Source organism: Rhinatrema bivittatum, chromosome 2, assembly GCF_901001135.1.
Source record: "Rhinatrema bivittatum chromosome 2, aRhiBiv1.1, whole genome shotgun sequence".
NCBI classification, from domain to species: Eukaryota; Metazoa; Chordata; class Amphibia; order Gymnophiona; family Rhinatrematidae; genus Rhinatrema; species Rhinatrema bivittatum.
In genome coordinates this window covers 313,105,717-313,127,266 of record NC_042616.1, presented here as the reverse complement: position 1 = coordinate 313,127,266, position 21,550 = coordinate 313,105,717, and the positions used below count along the sequence as shown (strand labels likewise).

General features: G+C 43.9%; 1 protein-coding gene across 12 annotated transcripts in view; it reads left to right on the top strand.

The window, feature by feature from the left end:
- Window positions 1-21,550, top strand: part of IKZF1 (IKAROS family zinc finger 1) — a 233,341-nt gene that overhangs the window by 63,892 nt on the left and 147,899 nt on the right. For 11 of the 12 annotated variants that reach the window (XM_029589750.1, XM_029589749.1, XM_029589747.1 and 8 more), the window contains exon 3: window positions 6,982-7,104. In XM_029589750.1, coding sequence (XP_029445610.1) covers window positions 6,982-7,104 — 123 coding nt within the window. Of the gene's footprint in view, window positions 1-1,388; window positions 1,474-6,981; window positions 7,105-21,550 lie in introns of all 12 variants that reach the window. The other variant, XM_029589748.1, reaches the window with a different exon arrangement.

The following is a 21,550-nucleotide window of genomic DNA, read 5'->3' as shown; positions in this document are numbered from 1 at the left end:
CAGATTAGTTTCGCGGAGTGTCCCCTGGTCCTTGAGAGCAAATAATTGTTCCTTTGTCCTCTGTTCCACCCTGCTCATGATTTTACAACCACATCCATGGTGTTCCCAGGCACAGGGATACAGTCTGAGCCACAGGGCATGCCCCCATGTTTTGTTGTGGTGGGGGGGGGGGGGGGGGGGGGGGTTGTCAGAGAAGGGAGGTGGTCCAACAATTTCCTTCTGTTCTTTTGAGTTTCCTGTTCATTCAGAACCAATTTGTAATCATCCACAGTGCCAGGAACTTTCAGTTGCAACTGCCTGGATTTTTCCTCTTACTTTCATATTCCCCCCTCCCTGCCACCTCAGTCTAGCTATGGCAGCAATAGTTCTTGTCCAGGGGACCACAAACTGTGGCGCCTTCCCAGCTAACATGGACCCTAACTGTCCACTAAGAATCGCTGTAGCTGAGACTCCCATCTTCCATAGGTCTGGGATCAGCTGCCTCTCGCTGGTATCCCTGGGCCCAGCTGCCACGCCCCAGGAATCAAACCCAAGTCCTTCGCATGGCGGCATGCGGCACTGCCGCTGATCCACCGGGTTTGTTTTTTTTAATACAGATTTGCAAAGCTGAAATTGTGTCATTCCGAAAATGCTGATACCAGGACATAGCAAGTCCTGTCCCCTCATAGAAAGTATAAAGGATGGACCTTTTCTGCTTAAAACCTCCACAGTCTCTTCATACCTCTCCCTTGCGCCATGGATAGCTTTAAACTCTGAGGCCAGGCTCCCAGTTGTGGGGACGATCAATGGCTCTTTAAACTTTCTTCTTTGCAGTCAGGCCCTGCCTCCATCCTTTGGTTCACAACACTGCCAATTTACACTATCTTTGCATCCAATAAACACATAGGACAAGAATGGTGGTTTCTATCTTCTTTGCTGATAGCTTGATCAGGTGATTGAATATTTACTCTTCTTGTATTCAATTGATTAACAGCAATAAATAATGAGAGAGCAGAAAGATTGAATGAACATGTGACTTCATGTCTTCTCGCAAAGTCTCTTAATCACTTTGGAAGCATTCCTTATTTACACTGACATTTCTTCTTCTCCTTCTTACTCAGTTTCCTCACTTTATGCAGATTGAAGTTAGTTCAATCATCCTTTTAAATCTTCCCATTGAAAGTGGTTAGAATGTATACATTAGAAATCAGTCCCAGATTTAATATCTTCCAAGAAATCCTTTAGACATCTTTTAACTCCTCAGAGGGCACTTCACTCTCTTTCTTGATTCTGTTTACTCCTTAGGCAGTGCCTGGTGGGAACTTCTCACCCCTTCATGTAAGACTTCCCTCAATAGCAACAAAGTTCTTGTTACCTTGACCTTGTATTTTCTTTCTTTCTCCTGGTAGTGCACTTCACTGGGATCCCTTGCTTTAGATGGAATTGGTAGCACCTCTATATCTTTCTGGATGAAAAGACTTCCCTCATCCAAAGGTGTGTATACTGACTCCCAGGCACTATGGGTTATCAGCTCCAAGTGGACACAATATTAGTTAAACAAAAAAAGGGGAAAAATCAAGCATGAAGCAGGAAGGGTGGGATAAAACATTCTTGCCTCCAAACAGAGGAGATAGTGCATAAAGAGAGTTAATGCAAAAATATAATTCCTCTGCATCGGATCACCAGAACAGGTAAAATCCTCTGGAGGAGAGACAAAAGGCTGCCAGAATCTTCCCTTACACATGATCTAACCTTACACAGCTGATGCCCCAATCCACTGAGAAGGGGTACCAAGGCAGTCACAGGGAATGCTCAAAAATTGGCTTAAGAGAGTCCAAAAACAAGCTTAAAGATTGGATAGACGAATCAGCAGAGGCTGGCTCCTAAATGGGAAACGTCCTTAATCCAAATCCCATAAATGAGGGAAAATTACATTGCAGGAGGCACCAAGCTCCTGGCTGCTTGAAAGTCTAACTGAAACTCCACAACCTATGAAATCATGTTCTAAACAAAATATCCAGGAGGACAGCAGGTGTGTTGGGATGATAAACAGCTAGATCACACCATGGAGGAGCAAAACCCAAACCTCTACCAGTTGTTTCCTATAGAACCTCCCCAGATTAATGGTACACGCCTTTAGGAAGGGGAAACCAAAGATCTCTTACAGAAGGAGCTGAGTGGGAGCGGGTGGGCATTTTCTTTGAAACTCATTGAGTTGATTGTCTGGAGCTCCAGTTTCAGCTTTGCCAGCCCATTATTTTTTTTGAGAAACAGGTTTGGAAGGGTGGGAGAAGTGTTTTTGTATTCTTTTCCTCCCTCTGCCCTCTACTCAGAGTGGTTTATGTAATGAGTCTGGCCATTCAGCTCTCTCTGCCACTGCTTAAAAGCTTCAGAGGACGGTAACATGAAAAACCTTGCCAGCCACTACTAGAGATGTGCAAACTATTCACTATTGGACGTGACCTGGGTGGATTGCAGCCTAGTTCAAGTTCGACAAAAAATTGACATTTCCCCCATTAATGACACATTGAGTAGAAAGAATTTATATAACTGTATTTCTTTAAAGCCAGATTGCCCTACCCAAATTCATTTTTTTTTTCCAATTAGTTTTGTTCTGGTCCTATGAATAATCTGGCAATCTAGTCACTCAAGTAGGCAAGTATCCTGACCATGACACCCAGATTAGTTTATTTTAACTTCTGAGTGCTTTCTTGGGTACAATCTGATGTCAGCACACCAGGTTTAGTACCGAACTTTAGTATCAGCTTTGTATGTTTTGTAGCAACGATTGCAAATAAGAGCATTGGCTTCTGGTTATCATGCGCATGTGACCCTTGTCCTACATTTGTGACCTTTTAAAGTTAGGATCAGATGTGAACCGACTCTTTTCTACTTAACGTCTACCATTATTTTCTGTGAGGTAGTTGGTTTTGTAATACAGGATTGTAATTTTGGTATCTGTAACTTTGAGTGTATTTTCATAGGTAACCTCTAGAGCAGTGGTCCTCAACCCTGTCCTGAGGGCCCACCAGCCAGTCGGGTTTTCAGGACATCTGTAATGAATATGCACGAGAGAAAATTTGCATGCACTGCCTCCATAACATGCATATTTTCTCTCATGCATATTCATTGTGGATATCCTGAAAACCCGACTGGCTGGTGGGCCCCCAGGACAGGATTGGAGACCACTGCTCTAGAGGATTTATTATTCTGAGTTCCTAGTAGGACATGTTCCAATTCTTTGGTTGTTCCAGTTGGAGTTTAGTAGGAGCAGACTTTGTTTTTTCCTGCTGATTGTGTTTCACTGGTGTTCACCAGCCCATAAGGGATCATAAGAACATCAGAAATTGCCATGCTGGGTCAGACCAAGGGTCCATCAAGCCCAGCATCCTGTTTCCAACAGAGGCCAAACCAGGCCACAAGAACCTGGCAATTACCCAAACACTAAGAAGATCCCATGTATCCTGCAGAGAGGCAGCTCCTAGGCAGAGATGCCTCATTTCTCCATTTTGGAGCTCTAGCAGGAAGCATGGACAGAGCTTTCAGAGTGAATTTCCCTGCTGAATGGAAACTCCTCAGCTTGGTGAACTCTGAGTTCATGTGTGAGCGTCGACTGGGTTTTCTTTTGGAAACCTCTGAAGCGCTGCTGTGTGGACTCGTTTGTTGTGTTAGTCCTGCTGCTAAGGGGAGAGGGGTTTTCTGGGTATCCCGGCTGTCTGGATGGTTATTTCTGAGGAAGCCTGTGACTCATGTTTTGTGATTTTCTGCTGATTACTTCAGAAAGTAAATACATTCTGCGGGACTGGAGTTATTTGATATCAGAGTTTGGGGTCGAGGACCCTGGATCTTACTGAGACTATTGGCTTGGACTGCTAAGATTTCATTGAAGGGGGAAAGGGACAGCAGCTTTGTCTGGTCACGGAGGAGAAGTGTTTAGATTATTTCTTTCTTCTGTCTCCAGTAGACGTTTCATTCCTTTAAGCTGTGTCCTAGCCCATTACCCCATCTGCTCAACCACCTTTTTTGAACCTGGAGTACCAGGACTCTTATTTTATGTGGGTACATTCAAATATGTAAATATATATTGGATAAAGAAGTATCATGCTTACATGAAACTGAAGCTGGCAGTAAGCATGTTCAAAATCCTTTTTTCCCCCACCTTCACAGGGGGCCAAAACAACTGACATTTGAAATGCCACAAACAGTTTTTTGTGAAGACGAGGTGGGACATTCCAGCATGCAAAGGACTCATGCACGTTAGATTTTCGAAACGAAGCAGCATCTGTGGGTGTGCACTTCAACGAACAATTTTAAAGTACCAGATTTTGAGAAGCAAATTGGTCCCCCTGGCAGGGTAATTTTGAACCTTCAGAATGTCATTATTTTTCGCTCAAACTTAATTCCAGCACAGTTCATTTAAGATGCCACTAGTTTGCAACAAGATAGATTCAGAGCTTATGCCGAATGAATAAGGATGGGCGAAAAGTACAATTCCGATGCAGCAAACAAATTTTGTGGATGATCTGCAGAATCCATGGGTCAGCTGATGTATTAGGAGAATCTGAATGGCATTAATTCCACGTGGACTACAAAGAATGGCAAGTGTTACCATTTGCCATTTGTGGAGCAATTCAGAAATGTTCTGCAGCACCACACAAACATTTTGAGCCATTATGCAGTTTTACATTTTTCTCATGTTTCATTTCAAAAAAAGAAAAATTCCCATTAAATTCCGTGTCTAACATTTTTTTTTGCAAAATTGGACATTTTTCATGTAAAGTTTGCATTGGCAAATAAGGCAAAATGTTCCTGATTCACTTTCACTACGGAAAACTCACACGTCACTAATATTTAACATGAGCAGTGATGTAAAAGCAGTATACCACAAAGCAGAAATATTGCTAGCGTCCGTCACACAGCAGTCATCATACACAGAAACTCTCTTAAAAATCCTCTTCCCTATCTTTTCCTATGCTGCCTCATCACACAGCATATTGTACAAGTATACAGATAGCTAAATTCTAATTCAACTTACTATAGGAAGACAGGCTCGATTCTTAAATTTCAAACATTATGGGGTAGATTTCTAAAGGCCCGTGCGTGCGTCCATGTGCGCGCAGCTCGCGCATGCACATGAACGCAGCTATTTTATAACATGCGCGCGTTGGTGCGCTCATGTTATAAAATGCGATTCCTGCGCGCACATGTGTGCCGGATTTTAATGTCCGCGCGTGCATGTGCGGGTGGGTGGCCTCCTCCGCGCGCGGGGGGGGGGGGGGGGATTTTAAAAGAATTGCACGGCGACACGATTGGGTCTTTGCCCAGTACCCTGATCCCTAACTGTCCCCAATTTTTTTGTTTTTATACTTACTGCTCTGCTGGAGCAGAAGTAAACTCCGCGCGCTGGCCGGCTGCCGGCGCGCGCTTCCTCAGGACAGCATCTAATTGCGCTGTCCCAGCTCGCCCCCGCCCCCTGGCCTACCCCTTTCTTCAGGCTCGACACTTCGGCGCGTAACAGGGGCTACGTGTGTGACCGGGCCCTTTCTAAAATGCGATCGGAATGCGCAGGGCCCGGCCACGTGCGTAACCCCTGGAGTTTGCGCGCGTTGGCCTTTTAAAATCGACTTGTTATTGAGAAAAAACAAACAAACTGGAAAACATAGAGCTCACTGCAAGATGAAATAGAAAAAAAGAATAACTGTCAGAGTCTCTGAACTCTATTATAGTTTGCTGAACCTTCTTTTGAAGCCTTCTTTTGATATTTTGGCAGAATCAGTGTGATAAAGCAATGCTTTTTGTGAGTTCTGAGAGAGACAGATGTAACAAGAACTGCAGGCTTATCCGAAAGCTGCTGACAGACAATGGAGGGTCCTCACACAGTGAGCCAAATCTCTCAGAACATGCTACTTCATGCCCAATCAGAGCAAAGGTTACAGAACGTCTGCTAATAAAAAAGGAAGGTAATTTTCAAAGGGGCTTCTGTAGGTAAAGCAGAGTTTTTCCAACAGAAATGGCCCTTTAGAAAATTATGTGACCAATATGTGCATAAAATTACGTGCATACATACCACATGCAAGTACTTTTACGCACACAGGAGAGAAGCGTCTCAGCAGAGACTGAGTGGGGTTAAAAAATATGCACATTGCAAATTGTGTCTGCAAAACTACTTGCACCAGATAGCAGGGGCAATTGTGTGCACATAGTTTTACTGGGATAACTTTCAAAACTGACTTATGCACCTAAATTCGCTTTGAAAATTGGTGAAAGTTATACGCGTATTTGCTGGCCCTTGTGCGATGTTCTAAAATTACCCCCAAAAGTAACTCGCTAATGTAATTGCCCTCTATGTTGGTGTCATATAACACAAAACTACTGTGTATACAGAACATTTCCTCTTTTTAAAATCCCCTCACTGGAAGACTGACCCGGTGCAATCAGATTACCTTTGTTTGTCATGGGCTGAGAGGAGAGTCTCCTTCGACCCCAATCCCTTCGACATCACTTTTCTGCCACCAGTGGTTACTACTGTAATAGCTGTCTTCCCTCCTACTCAGAACCCAAGCATATCTCCTCCATGACATACCTGAGCCCTACCAGACGGGAGACTCAACCCTGAATCTCCTGCACCACAGCCTACAGCTGAATCATATGGCCAGCCTTTGGAACTTTCATTGAAATTTCAGTCTGATTTTTTTTTTTATGCGTGATTAAATTAGTTTGTTGCACCATGTTTCAATAGTAGCAGAAGTGAGGGAAAGGATGATTAATTCAAAATATTTATTTAATCTGCCCTGGCCGAAAAATTAAGAGGCAGAAAAGAAAGTGAATGTCATGCAGTAGACCTGAGAAAACTCTTAGCTAAATCGACAGTATTCAATAAGGGTTGCCTTACTTATCCAGCTTTACACTGGAATTAGTCCCTTTCTTGGGGAACACGGAAGATTCCGTGCTTGCCAAGGCCTTTATTTTATCACTCCTTGACACTATTTCCTCTTTCATCAGGCAAGGCCAGCCCTTCGATGAGTGATGTTCCAGAGGAGGCAGATGAACCCATGCCTTTACCAGAAGATCTCTCTACCAGTGCAGGAGGAGCCCAGCACAGCTTCAAGAATGAGAAAACCTTGGGTAAGATGATAAAGGCAGGTGCAGAAAGAGCGATACTGTCCTGAACTGAAGACATAGATGGCACTCGGTCTGGTAAACTGGCAGGTCTTACTGACAACGCTTTGCATCTTTGCAAAAGATGGAAACTAAACCAGCCTAAACCTCAGCCAAGTGGTAGCTCCTGTAAGTCAGGCTAACACTCACACACTCACACACACACACACACACACCACACACACACACACACACACACACACACACACTCACACTCTTGCTGCTGTGCTTGGGGTGAGGGAAGGCCCAGCAAAACTAAATTGTCATCGTGGATTCTAGGCTTTTGCTTTAAGGCTGTTTTGAGGCTTGTAGGGTGGGGAAAGCATGCTGGTCTGTCTAGAAAGGAACTGGAAAGGTGCCTTTACCCAAATGTAACTGTTTTGCATGTATGGGTTATGCTCTGGGACCACTGATTTATAGATCGCTTCTTGTTCTTATAAGTAACAAACTGTCATGCTGGAGAAATCTACAATAGGTTATACAGCATCTCTCACCTAGAAAAAAAATGAAAATAGAGAAAGAAAACCAAGAAAAGTTATTTAGGTTTTCTTTCTCTTGATTGTAGTTGGAGTTAGTTTTCAGAAATCTCTTGAATTTACCGAGTTAACTTTGTGGCTGAATACCTGGGTAAACGTACCTGCTAAAAATTTGTGAGGGTGGATCTGGCCTGCAATTTGCATGGCCAGCTTTAGCCCTTTAGTGTGATATGCAGTGCTAAGGTTACATTTGAAAGCCTGTCCCAGAAATGCCGCTGACCCAGAATTACCCTACTAAATTTATTTGGCCTTTGATTTTTAACTTTCAGAAATGTAACTGGTGAAAGTGACAGATATATTTACTCAACTAAAACCCGGGTTTAGCCAAGTACACCTTTTGCTCAGCTTGGACAAGATGGTTGAGGGAGAGATATGATAGAGGTCTATAAAATCATGAAAGGATTTGAACAGGTAAATGTGACTTGGTTATTTACTCTTTCAGATAATTCAAGGACTCTTCAAGTTAGCAAGTAGCCACATTTAAAACAAACCGGAGAGAATTACTTTTTACTCATTGCGCAATGGATGTGGTTAAAGCAGTTAGTGTTGCTGGGTTTAAGAAAGGTTTGGATAAGGTCCTGCAGGAGAAGTCCATAAACTGCTATTAATAAAGGTATCGTAGGGAATAGTCTTTGCTATTTCTGGCACTGATAGCATGGGATCTATTTAATGTTTGGGTACTTGCCAGGTTCTTATGGCCTGGATTGGCCACTGTTGGAAACAGGACGCTGGGCTTGATGGACCCTTGGTCTGACCCAGTATGGCAACTTCTTATGTTCTTCTGACCCCTTCACTGCTATTTCGACATAACATGCAAACTCTTTGGGCTTTAATGAATAAAGATTTTTTTTTTTTTACCATAGGCCTAGAATGTGTAAAAAATCCTTTTACATAAAGCCCTTTGGCTCCAAATGAACAACCCTCCCCCACCCCCTGCATCATTACATACAGCACTATAGTTGCCTTTATCTTTTTTGGGATACTTTGCTGGTCCATAGAAAACCACTAGTGTTTGCCAAGTATTACAATTAATCAAGCATAATGTGCTGAAAGGGTTCATGACATTGACCCAGCAAATGAGCTACAGCATAATATGTACTCAGCCAAACCAAAGGAGCTGCATGACTACTCTTATGGCCTGCCCTCTGTTTCTAACAGTATCTACTCACCAACCTGATGGCCATCCTCAAAAGTCCCACTTCTGAAAGGGCTGCTTCAGGAAGCCCGGTGATTGTACTGGACACTCTGTACTTATTGTGCTGCCATGGTTTGGTTTTTTTTTACCCTCCCCGGGCTGTTCCCAAGAATGGTGGCCTGCTAGAAGTGCTACGTTTGTGAAATGACCTCAGAAACGTGAGGGTGATTTCACAGGTAAGCTAAGAGAGAGGGCGCTATGAAGCCAACCTATTGTAACAGGCGAATTAGTAACATTTCTATACCCCAGTCTATACTGGGTCCAGTAAACTTTGCCTCAGTAAGGGCGGTAGTTGAAGGCCAAGTTGATAGTTTTAGAATTCAGAAGGCAGGAGCAGGAAGAGAAGGATGGAAGGAAGGAAGCGGAGGAAGAGTTATATTTATGTACTTATTTAATTATTATACAGAAAACCACGCAATAAAATACATAACTCCAACCAATAAGAACCAGCCCCTCAACCCACAACAAAACCCACCCAACTCATAAAAATAAACCTGTCCAAATCACAATAACTCAAATAAAACAGAGTTCCCACCCCTCTACCTTCCCACCCCGTTCAAACTGTTAATCGAGTTGAAGTGGTGGTGGTGGGTGGAGCAGGATTATCTTTTTCAGCCTTCTCAGCCTTCAACTTGCTCCTGAATTGTCCTGAGAGAAGCCATTTTGTTCACCATCCCCTGAATTCAAAAGACTTTAAACCCACAGCTTTTGTGCAGGATGAAAAGAGGATCCGCTCTCAGAGCGAAGAAGCCAAACAGTGTCCTGCAGAAGTGCACAGTTCCTATTGTGGGATTTCTATAGAGGATTAGCTCATCATGCTTGCATTCATTTTACAGAGAAGTGAAATTGCAGTTGCTTCCTTGATAGCAGTGAAACCCAGTGAAAAGTTCATTGCATCCAGACAGCTGGCCTTACAAAAATAAAGCATAGGGCTGTTGTTTTTTTGTTTTTTTTTGTCACTAAAGAACTTGAACCAGTGTAGTAAAATGATTCATTTAATTAATTAATTAGTTAATTTACTTATTGCTTTTGTATACCATCATTCCTTATTCAGTCACAACGGTTTATAAGAAATAAAATGATAAAATCAATAAATCATAAAATTAAATCATAAATATCTTAGTAAAAAATAAATAAATTACAACAATTAAAGTAATCTAACTAGATAAATGAAGCTTGACCGACGTGCCCACAAATGCGCAGTAGAGAGCAGCTCTACTGCGCATGTGCGGGCGAGCACGTCAGTCTTAGGCAGCGTCAAAAAAAACCAAAAAACATGGCGGCAGCGGTGGTAGCAGCGGCAGCGGGCAGCGGTAGCGGGCGGTAGCGGCGGCGGTAGCGGCAGCGGTGGTGGGCGGTGGCGGTAGCGGTAGCGGGCGGCGGCGGTAGCGGCAGCGGTGGTGGGGCGGTGGCGGTAGCGGCAGCGGGGGCGGGCGGCGGCGGCGGTAGCGGCGGGCGGCAGTGGCGGCGGTAGCGGGCGGCGGTGGCGGGCGGCGGCGGTAGCGGGGCAGCGGCAGCGGTAGCGAGGGAGGGAGGAGAGAGAGAGAGGGAGGGAGGGACGGACTAAGTGGGAGGGACGAAGAGAGAGAGTGGGAGGGAGTGACTGATTGAGAGGGAGGGATTGAGTGAGGGGGAGGGACTGAGTGAGGGGGAGTGAGCGGGACTGAGGGAGAGGGAGGGAGGGAGTGGGTGGGACTGAGGGGGAGTGAGTGAGGGAGTGGGACTGAGGGAGAGTGAGTGGGACTGAGTGTGAGTGAGAGGGAGAGAGGGGGAGGGAGTGAGTGAGACTGAGTGGGAGGGAGGGACTGAGTGAGAGGAGAGGGAGGCTGGGGAGGAGTGGGTGAGTGGGTGGGAGGGAGGTAGGGGAGAGAGAATGAGGGAGGTAGGGGAGAGAGAATGAGGGGGAGGTGAGAGACAGAGGGATGTAGCCCGTTTTAACGGGCTTAACGGCTTGTCTACAATATAAATGGGCTCTGACCGACGGCCCGCAAATGCGCAGTAGAGAGCAGCTCTACTGCGCATGCGCGGAACAGAGAGCTCTCAGCGACGCGCTGATGTTACACGTAAGGCAGAGAGATTGGCCCAGGGTATCACAGAGGGGAGGAGGAAAGGGCAGACGAGCCGCCGCTCCGAGAAACGGCCTGAGCCCGTCCCTCCGCTGTTGGGGAAGGAGGAGGGAGTAGGGACGGCTGGACAGTCACGCATAGGGACAGGAGGAGGAAAGGGCAGAAAAGTCGCCGAGCCCGTCTGTCCATCACCGGAGAAGGGGGGGAGGGAGTTGGGACGGCCGGAGCAGAGCAAAATCTCATCCATTTTAACCGTCACGCAAAGGGACAACAGCCGGCCCTATAGAAGTGAAAAAGAGGGAGTGGAGGAGGGCTGAGGGAGAGGGAATGGGTTGTGGATGAGGTGAGAGGGGAAGGAAAGGGAAGATGAGAGGGGATGGAAGGAAAAGGGAAGAGGATATGATTGAGTAAGTGGGAAGAGTAAGAAGTTGTGGAGAAGAGAGCGGCTCTGACCAACGTGCCGGTCTGACCTACAGAATCTCGCTGGTTTGAATGGGCCTAACGGCTTGTAAAATAATAAAAACAAAAGTATGAGATAAATCATGAATAACATACAATGAGTAAAAATGCATGCCTCATTCTTCAGAAAAAATATTTAACTTCCTTGCCATAATAATATCGAATTAATCAGTTTCCTCAAAAGCTTTTTTAAAGAGCCACGTTTTAGGTTTGTTTTTTTTAAAGTCATAAAATCTGTTTTAATGCTTTGCACAAATCCAGGCAGTAGGAGTAGAAAGTAGATCATTTCCTTTTGGCAGTTGGCAGGGGAATGGCGAAGGAGAGCTAAACTTAATGCATTTTAGTACTTAAAACTGAAGTGAGCATGCAATACAGTATATTGCCCCCTCCTCTCCCCAAGCAGTTCCTGCCAATCAATCCTACTGCTGCTATTAATCAGATCTAAAGTGCACCTAGACATATGTAGGGCAGTACATATACACATAAGAGACAGTCCCTGCTCCATGGAGCTTACGGTCTCGACAGAACAAACATGAAAGACAAACAAGATTCTATGGGAAGTGTACTTATTGTAGAAACATGTTTAACACTGGAAAGTCTTAAAACGTGAGTCTCAAAAAGTGAGTTTTAAGACTGAGTTTGAATATGATCAGAGAAAGAGCACGACACACCGACTTAAAAAGTCTGTTCCCGGTGAACAGCGCAGCAAGGTGGAAAGCGCAGAGTTGGGAGTTGGTGGTGGAAGTGAAAGACAGAGATAAGAGCAACTTGCTTGATGGACAGAGTTCATGAGGAGGGGTATAGGGACAGAGAAGATGGTAGTAATGAGATACAGAGTAACTGCATTTGTAGGTGAGTAAGAGAAGCTTGAACTGTATGCAGAAGCAGATAGAGAGTCAATGTAATGATTTGAGAAATCTGAACTGTATCGCCTTCTGCTGTTCCTTATTTAACTACCAGGGGCCTTGGATGGACACAGAATGCTCATTATGCCAGTCTTGCAGTGGTTTTTCATTTGAAGTAGTGACATTTTTTATCTTTTAAAAACATAAGAATCCAAAAGTGAGATTTATAATAGCAATAATAAATGATTGTCAAGGTCCATCTCTTCTTGTTGTTAATTTTGTAGTTAGTTAAAGGCCTCAAGCAAAACTTGTGCTGTCTTAAAGACTGGCGTTTAATACTGACCAAGCTAAGGTTACCTAACCCCTTTTAGGATTTTAACTCAGGCTTTCAGCTGAAAAGCAATGCACTAGCTATAAAGGAAATGTATATTTTTAGACATAATTACTTGTTAAGTTATCACTGCTCTTCCATGTCAATTATCCTGAAATCCCATAGGAGACCATAAGGCAACATTAAAGCAGCAACTTTCCGATATATTAAGAGCTGTAACTTTAACCAAAAGATTATTATCGTTGGTAAAAAAAAAATAAAACAAAAGTACAAACAAACCAATGACTTGTCTGGATATCAATGAGTCATGGGTAAAAATGTGTCTTTATGGGTTCCAAATTTGGCTATATAATCCTCTGACTGGCCACAGCAAGGAGGCCCGTAGAGCCTGCCTGCCCTGGGGGAGCCCCATAGTCTCCACAATGAATATGCGTGAGTTAAATGTTCTTGCATTGGACACCCAGTATATACTAATCTATCCTCATCCATATTTACTCTGGATATCGAGAAAACCCGACTGGCTGGGGAAACCCTCTGGTGGAGGGCAGGCTCACCATCCCTAAGGAGAGGAGCGCCAGTTGGAATGGCTATTTGCAACACTTACTAATTATGAGGGATGGACTTACAAAAAGAGTAACATTTTCCTTTCATGGAAAACCGTTTACAACAGTTCTAAACAATCTGTATATTCAGGAAAATGTTTAGTTGGAGAATATCCAAAAGGCAAAAAAATGATGGCAACATTCTCTAGTTCCAAGGGAGGGAATTTTCAAAGTAGCTTCTATACGTGTAAGTGGCTCGTACTCATGTACGCGCCATTTTATAAACATCAAAAGTACACGCTTACTTTCGATTTCGCGCACACTTTACTTGCGCAGAATGGGAGCCGTCTAGGGGCCTTCCAAGATAGAGCCAAGATATTTGCGCATAAGTTGCTGTTTTATAAGGGATTTATTTGAATGCATTTGGCACCTTATTTACACAATTGCACCCCTGCTAATTATCTAGCGCAATTGATATCAGACGCGTCTATTGGCTGCTCTTGATGGGTGGAAAATCTGGGTGAACTGGGGGGGAGTTCGGGGTGAAGTACCAGAAGGGTCTCAATGAACTGGAGATAGACTTGGTGAACTGGTGGAGATATCAGCAAACTGGGGATTTCAATTACGCACGCATGTTTAAAAATATACCTACCGCCACGTAGAAATCAGGGTTTTACATGAATAAGTTCTATTTTTTTTCAATGTGTAATATATACGTGCGTATGTTTATAAAATAGGTAAAAAAAAAAAGTCTGTGCTTTCAATGCATTGCTGATATTCGCGCCTAACCAAACCTGTGCGCATATGTTGGGAGGTAGGCATACACATATTTTATCATCTGAGTGGACCAGATACACGTAAAATACAAAATACCGGAGTAGATCTCCGCGTGGCCATATGCGCGCGTTCATGGGGGCCGCATGGAGTTGTTTGAAAGCTTATCTTCCTTATGTTTTGCAGTGAATTAAAAAGAAGAGGGATTTTTATTGCAGTGACAAGGATGAAAGTCATCATTTTTGGCTTGAATCATTCAGTTCTATTTTGAAAAAAAACAAACAACAGACAGTTTGGAAGAAGTTTTCTTAGAGGGCCACGTTTTTACCATTTTCACTTTTTTTTTTTGGCTCTGGCGCTTTTCTCCCTGCTCCTTGGGGTTTCTACCTCTATTGGAACTAGGGCCTAAGCTCTGCTGCCATCACCCTTCCTTGGGAAGGTTCTCCCTCTCCCAATTTACTTAGTCCATTTGCTTTAGTGACTGTCCTCAACCAGGGGCCACACACGGGATGCCTTCCAGAGCCCATGGGCTCTAAACCCAGCCATGAGGTGTTGCCATAGGAACATGCCATTCGGGGTCAGACCAAGGGTCCCTCAAGCCCAGCATCCTGTTTCCAACAGTGGCCAATCCAAGTCACAAGTACCTGGCAAGTACCCCCAGACATTAAATAGATCTCAAGTTACTAGTCCTTATTGATTAATAGCAGTTTATGGATTTTTCCTCTAGGAACTTATCCAAACCTTTTTTAAACCCAGTTACACTACCTGCCGTAACCACATCCTCTGGCAGTGAATTTCTGAGATTAACTATGTACTGGGTGAGCGCTGCCTCTGAAGAATCCCCAGCCCTGGCCAGGAAGACCTGAGCTGAGAATAAAACTCGTGCCCCTCTGTGGGGCACTGCACAGTCCTGCCCCCGAGCTACCGGGCTGGCCCTTGGACCTGTTTTCTTTTTCTTTTGAGCTGCCTGGCTGCTGTAAGAATGGTGGGAATAGCAATCAGAGAGTGCAATACAACTGGAATTTGCTGGGGCAAATCTACAGGACTGTAAGGAGTAGAAGAGATCATGAACAAATAGGGAACGCACACACACACACACACACATACATATATATATATACGCACATAAATAGTTTCACATGCACCCATATCTTCCATATTCCCACCTATATAACATATGAGAGAGAGAGAGGAGGAGAGATCGATTTGCGATTATATGCAGTGTCTCCTCCGTTTTAATCAGTGCATAGTCGTCAAGAAGGTTACGCAGGGCCATCACACAGCGTTAAAACCTATTGCTTGTCAAGCTGTTTTGTTTTTGTAAGCTGGTTGTGTGTCAGCAGTGGGTGCCTCTAGAAAATGAAGTTTCTTCATGCTTCAGCCTTTAAGTGGAAGAACAGTTTCCTGTACTCGGCCACCGAGCAGCATGTTTTTTTTTTTTTTCCCCCTTTGCTTGAGCCCTGCCATTTGTAGAATTGATGCTGTTTTAATGAGTACACGCAGGGTATCGGAGCATTACTGATGGTGGCGCAGGTGTCAGCTGGTAAAGATCACCAGCGTGTGTTGAGAGAAAAAAAGAAAAAGAAAACAAAAAAAAACAAAACAAAAACCTACAAGCCTTAGTTACTTATAATGGAAAAAGAGAGCAGTGAAGCTCTGGCTCAGCTGGAGACAAGCGGCATGCTCAAGCGTGTGGCTTTTCTACGGATACCAAGCCTGCTGATCTAATCCGCAGTTAGAGGAAGTTGGGCCTTTATCAGAGCCCTGCATCTCCTCTGCTCCGATAAGCCCCAGTCTAACTAGGGAGTTAAAATTATCGAGCAGGATCTCGCCCTGGCTGCAGCAGAGCTCAAGCATGCAAAGTACAGGTTAGGGAGCGGGTTTCGGGGCTTGTGTCCTCATGGTAGGAAAGCACTCCGGATATTTGGAGAGAAATTCAAATTGCCTGTAGAGAAATCATCAATTTCCCATTTCCACCTCTATTTTGTGGTTGTTTTTTTTTCCCTTTAGCTTAAATCTTCCTGTTCCTTCCTCATTCTGAATGTGAACTGCAGGGAATAGATAAGACATGTGTCGGATGCCTAGGACTTAACACGCACATGCACACGAAGCTATGTGGGTACTCACAGATACATGCTGACACGTGCACACAAACACATGTACTGCCACATACATATCCACAGGCACTTGCTGCATCAACATTTATTTATTTAAAGCATCTTCTACTCCGTGAAATACAATTAATTCAATGTGGATTACAAATTTAGACAAATCACAATTTTAAACAAGCAATAAAATTAACAATAAAATGCACATAAACATATATGCACCCACATGAATATATGCACACACACAACCATGTATACTCTGCACATGCAGTAACTGTGTTCACATGCCTATGTTTATGTACATGTCAGTCTACATTAGTGTGAGTGTGCATATACAGCATTTATGTGTGTGCATCTGTATGTACATATGTATGTCTGTGCAGCAGCATGTGTACATGTAGCTGATGGTACATGCGTGTATATACATGCGTGCATGTATGAGTGGCTGCATATTGATGGGTGCATATGTTATGTCTGTGTGTGGGTGTGGATGTTAGCCCTCAAGGTCCTATATTTGTCTCATTTATTCCCAGTACTTCACGTTCAGCGTGAGGAAGGAACAGGAAAGTTAAGCAACATTAATCACAAAATATAGGTGGGACACGAGGACTTGACCTTTTTTTTGCTCCAAGCAATTCTTATTTCTCCCAAAATACCCAAAAGATTGGTGCTTTCCTACCAAAAGGGTATAGATAGAAGTGAGGCGGTCCAGAGAAGGGTCACCAAAGGGTGTGGGATCTGTAGCAGAAGCCCTATGAAATGAGACTTGAGAGATCTAACCACGTATACAACAATGGTTCCCAATCCAATCCTTGGGACACATCCAGCCAGTCCGATTTTCGGGATATAAAGAGTCAGTGCATGCCAGTCTTTCTCCGGCACATTCATTGCAGATGTGCCGAAAACCAAACTGGCTGCGCATGTTCTGTGGCCTGAGTTAACAGCCACTGCCCTAGAGGAGAGACAAGAGAGAGGAGATATGACAGAGACATTCAAATCCCTGATATAGGTATTAATAATGCATAAGAGGCAAACTTTCGTTAAGGGAAAGGCAGTTCTCCAGAGAGGGTCATGATGTGAGGCTCCGAGGGGGTGGACTGGGTAGCTGTGTCAGGAACTGTTTCTTCACAGGCCAGATGGTGGACACATGGATCGCTGCTAACATAGTAACAAGTTGAAGAGGGAATGGGAGAAACACAGAGGATCCTTTCGTTGATAAGAATGGAGATAATAGAAAAGCACAACCCAACACCAGGTGCTTATGGGTCACAGTGCTGTCCTCGCTCGATTCAGCAGTGAAGTGTTGGGGCTGCCAGGAAGAATGTCAGAATGATTAATAGGAAATGCTAGGACTCACATAACTGGGACTGTCTGGAATACTATGCACGGGACCTAGGAAGCTCGCTAGTAACAGTATCTGTTTATATCAAGCTGTGATTTTAAAATCAAACTGGCAGCAGGATTTGTATGGCAGGCTGCAAGCTCTGCAACAACTAGCAGGCTGATCAAAACCTCGTGCGCTTGATTTCAGCACACGGTTTTAACGCTAAGCTTAAAATAATCGTTAACTTTCGAAGCATTTGCAGGCTTACTAAGAAACACTCCTAAACTCTAAAATGGGCTGAGCACACATTTTAACATTGATACTGGGGGGGAGGCATCCTTGACAGGCATCAGAGAAGTTTCTATGCAGGTATTTATGTATTGTGTGTTTTTATTCTGAGTGTTTTGAATTTTTATAATTGTTTTTTTGTACATTGCTTATATTCATGTTAAGCAATTCACAAATTTTAATAAAGATAAAGGCCATTATTTGGGAAATTGGTGGATTTATCTGGCTATTTGGCAGTATTTATTCAGTTAAGTGGTTGTGGCGGCTACCGGCACTTACCTGGAATGTTTCAGATTTTTTTTTTTTCAATTTTTTTTATTAGCGCTGGAAACTTAACTCAAGCTCTGACCCAGGAGTTAAAATTTCCAGCGCTAAAAAAAGGTGTGCTGACCAAATGCAGTCTCTCTGCATTGGGGAATTCTGCTTAATGCTCTCATTTCCATGCAAGGGCACTAAGCAGTACTGCTGCTTAGGAACTCACATTTTCTGCATGCAAAACTCTTTTGCTGCATCGCCGGTAAATTTTATGCACGTAAAATGCACATTCAAGTGCAGGCAGAAAAGGGCACTCAGCCTAACGCGCCTTTCTGCATCGGCCTGTGCAGGCCCTAGCGAAAACTCCGACCCTCATGTAACCGGGTCTGTCTGGCAGGCCACCCAGGAAATCCGGGCAGCGGCCGCATTGGTGTTGCTGGCTGTTTGGAATGTGGAGCAGCTTTATGGAGAGGCTGGAAAAACTAAGTGGGGATCTTGTATGCTCTGGTACCCAGAATGGCAGAGTTCAACGAGGGAAAGAGAAAAAATAATGGTCCTGGATAGGGAGAAAACATGTAGATGCTCACACTTTGTCACTGGCAGCTGGAATGCATCTTTAGTAGTGTGGACAGAATAACTAGGGTGGACTTGGCCTTTATTTTTTGCTGTTATCTACTATGTTAATGTGAAGACAATAAATACTGTATATAAATAAACACGCACATAATATTTCATACACACATTCTCAACTAATTTGTAATGGGTCTTGACCTATTTCATGCCTCTGTCACATCTGATGTGTGGTCTGTAAGGCTCATGCGCTACAATATTTTTGATTATTACAGTTATTGCAACCACCAAAGATTCAATCATGTGAGAAAACCTTCTATTAAATATTAGGCCCATCATACAGAGAAAATATTATTTTTTTTATTGATTTATTTTTTTAAACCTCAGTGACACCACCTGTACAAAAAGGAGCAGTTTTAGGAAAGAAACTAAGGGAAGGAGCAAGCTATTTTTCAGTTTGGGTGGGGAAATGAAAAAAAGACAATCTGGGATCTTCTTGATTATTTGAGTGTCAGGCAGCCAGGCAGCATTTTCTGCGGATGAGCTCTGTGATCGTTATATGAAAAAAAAAAGGGGGGGGGGGAGGGGTGGAGATCAGGGGGGCATTGCACATGGTCCATGAACCTGTCTTGTTAGGATGTCACTGATTTGGGAAATCCAGCTGCCTTTCCTCCCCTCCATTCCTTTGCCTTCCTCTCTAATTCTGCAGAACATGGCAGAGGAGCAAAAGAAAAATAAAGTTAAGAGGTGACTATGCAGGATGTTGTTAAGGCATATCAGTTGAACATATCTTGAAAAGCAACTTGCTCTGTTTCTCTCTCTCTCTCTCTCTCTCTGTACCCTGGGAATGTAGTCAGCCTCTGAGGAAGTTACTCCAATTTCTCAGTAGTCTAGCGGTGGGTGAGCAGTCAGCTCATGGGTTCCCCAGAACAGGAGATAAGCCCTGGTTTCTCAAGACATTCAGCAGGAACTGTGTTTCACAAATTATTACAGAATGCCCATGCTGCCCCATGTCGGCCATTTTGCAGTTGGATCGGCTGGGAATGTTTGCCGGTTTCCCCGTAAGAACTGCAGGCTGGGTGAGCAGAGCCAGTGGAGGCTCTGCCTTTAGCTCTGTGAGGAGATTTCATAAAATGCTGCGAGCTGGGGGGGGGCGTGTAGTTGGGAGCAGAGGAAGAGAAGCGTGCCCTCCTGTGCTTTATACCCACTGTGTGGTCTCAGTAACCACATCGTGGACATCTTTATTTGGTCAAGCATCGAGTCAGCTTTCAGCAAGACTCATGGTTGTGTTCTTTGCGGGTGCTCAGAGCTTTCTGCACAGCGATGGATTTGGAACACAGGGATGTGGGCAGCCCGAGCAGCCAGTGGGTTGCGATCAACGTCACAAGGCTCGAAGACGAGGATAGCAGCTCTCACGCGGTGGACGATGGGTTACAGTGTTTGCTGTTGTCTCGCTTCCTGGAGAAACGGCATGCTTTGAAGGCGGTGGTATCTTTTATTGTAGCAACAGTAGGCAATGACAGTTAACCAAACCTCAGCAGCGTACAACAACTGCATTAGGAGTTACTTTTCCTACTGCTGTGAGAGTCTTATCGTATTAGGCAATAAATTGTATCTACTTTTCCAGTAACTCCCAATCTGGCTTTCTGTGGGGAAAATAAACTCTATTTTTTTTTTAATTCTCATGAAGTTTTCAAGCCTTTCTTCACCTCTTGAACACAGCATAATTGTTTCATGATTAATTTCTATAGGAACATGATCCATCACTAGCATGTCTTATCTTCAACTGCAGTCAGAAAGTTCCAAAAACATGTCTTCCTTGTTTGCCTGAGACCTCCAACTATTCTTTGTGTGAGGAGTGTGTTCTTTTTTCTTCTCAAATTTTGCCAGATGTGGCTTGATAGTGACCGGTGAGAGTGGACAGATATGCTAGAAATATATAGACTGCTTGCCATTTTGAAATGTCTGCCTTCTTTCTCCTGAGGCACTGTAGAGCACTCCAATGGAAATAGCCAAAGTCACATTTCTCAGATTACATGACTTGCCTCCCCCCATAGTCTCTATATTTCTGTGGCATTTGTGCTCTCCTTTCTGTAACACGTCTTTTCTTTCTTCTGGTCAGTCTGTCCTAGCCTTTCTAAGCAGACTATAGGCTGGCATGGCTATATCACAACCATGATTCTCAGTGTATAACTTTCTCTGTGTTAGCAGCATATTATATCCGGGCCGGTTTCTGTCGCCAGAGCCTCCTGGTCTTGGATTTTAAATAGCCCGCCGTTTAGCATTTGTGTAGATGGCCTTCTGGGTTTTTCTCCATTCCATTCTTGATTAATGTAGATTTGTGTAGGAGAGATAGGGTCTGACAAGCCTCACGACACATTTCCTGCTGCAGCCGAGCTCTCTTTGGGTAGGCCCTCAAAGATGTGATGCGCCACATCTGACCTGCCTGCTGTCTGTTAAGCAATCAGTAGACAAATGAATTTAGAACTTGTGCAGAAGTAATTAAAGAAAAAATGACTGTGATGATCCATATGTATTCTATAAAGTAAATATTGGCAAAATGATTAAGTGCAGAGCAATACATTCAAAACGTCTGCTCCTGTTGAAATGGATTGAAATACTTTTGATCAATTTATTAGTAAATTCTAGTGGTTGAATTGGGCCTGCTGTGACAATTGGATTCTTCATAGGCTGTGATATCTTTAATTGGATTGATGCAAGAATTATCTATGGATGCTGTAACTTTTGAGCTCGCAAAACCATGCGCCTTTGCTTTCTTTGTATGTTTGAGAAGATTCTGTAACCGTTTTTGTGATTGCTTGCTTCTGGGTGAACTACCAATCTCTTATTTTTAGCACAACTGCCAGCAATAAAGCAGTAATTCCCACACTATTAACTTCTTATTTCTTGAGCACTTTTAAATTGATGCCATTCTTCCAAATGAAATGATCTGCCAGCTTGGAGCCATGTGCTTCCGGATGAATAATTCGTGATCTGTGATCTGCCTCAGGACCTTGTTGGACCAGCACATGCTCCTCACTCAAATTCCATGCAGCAAGAAGAGTGTGAGCAGAGCCCGGGGAATTCCCTCTACCACCTGCAAGGAGAGTGGAGGGTTGG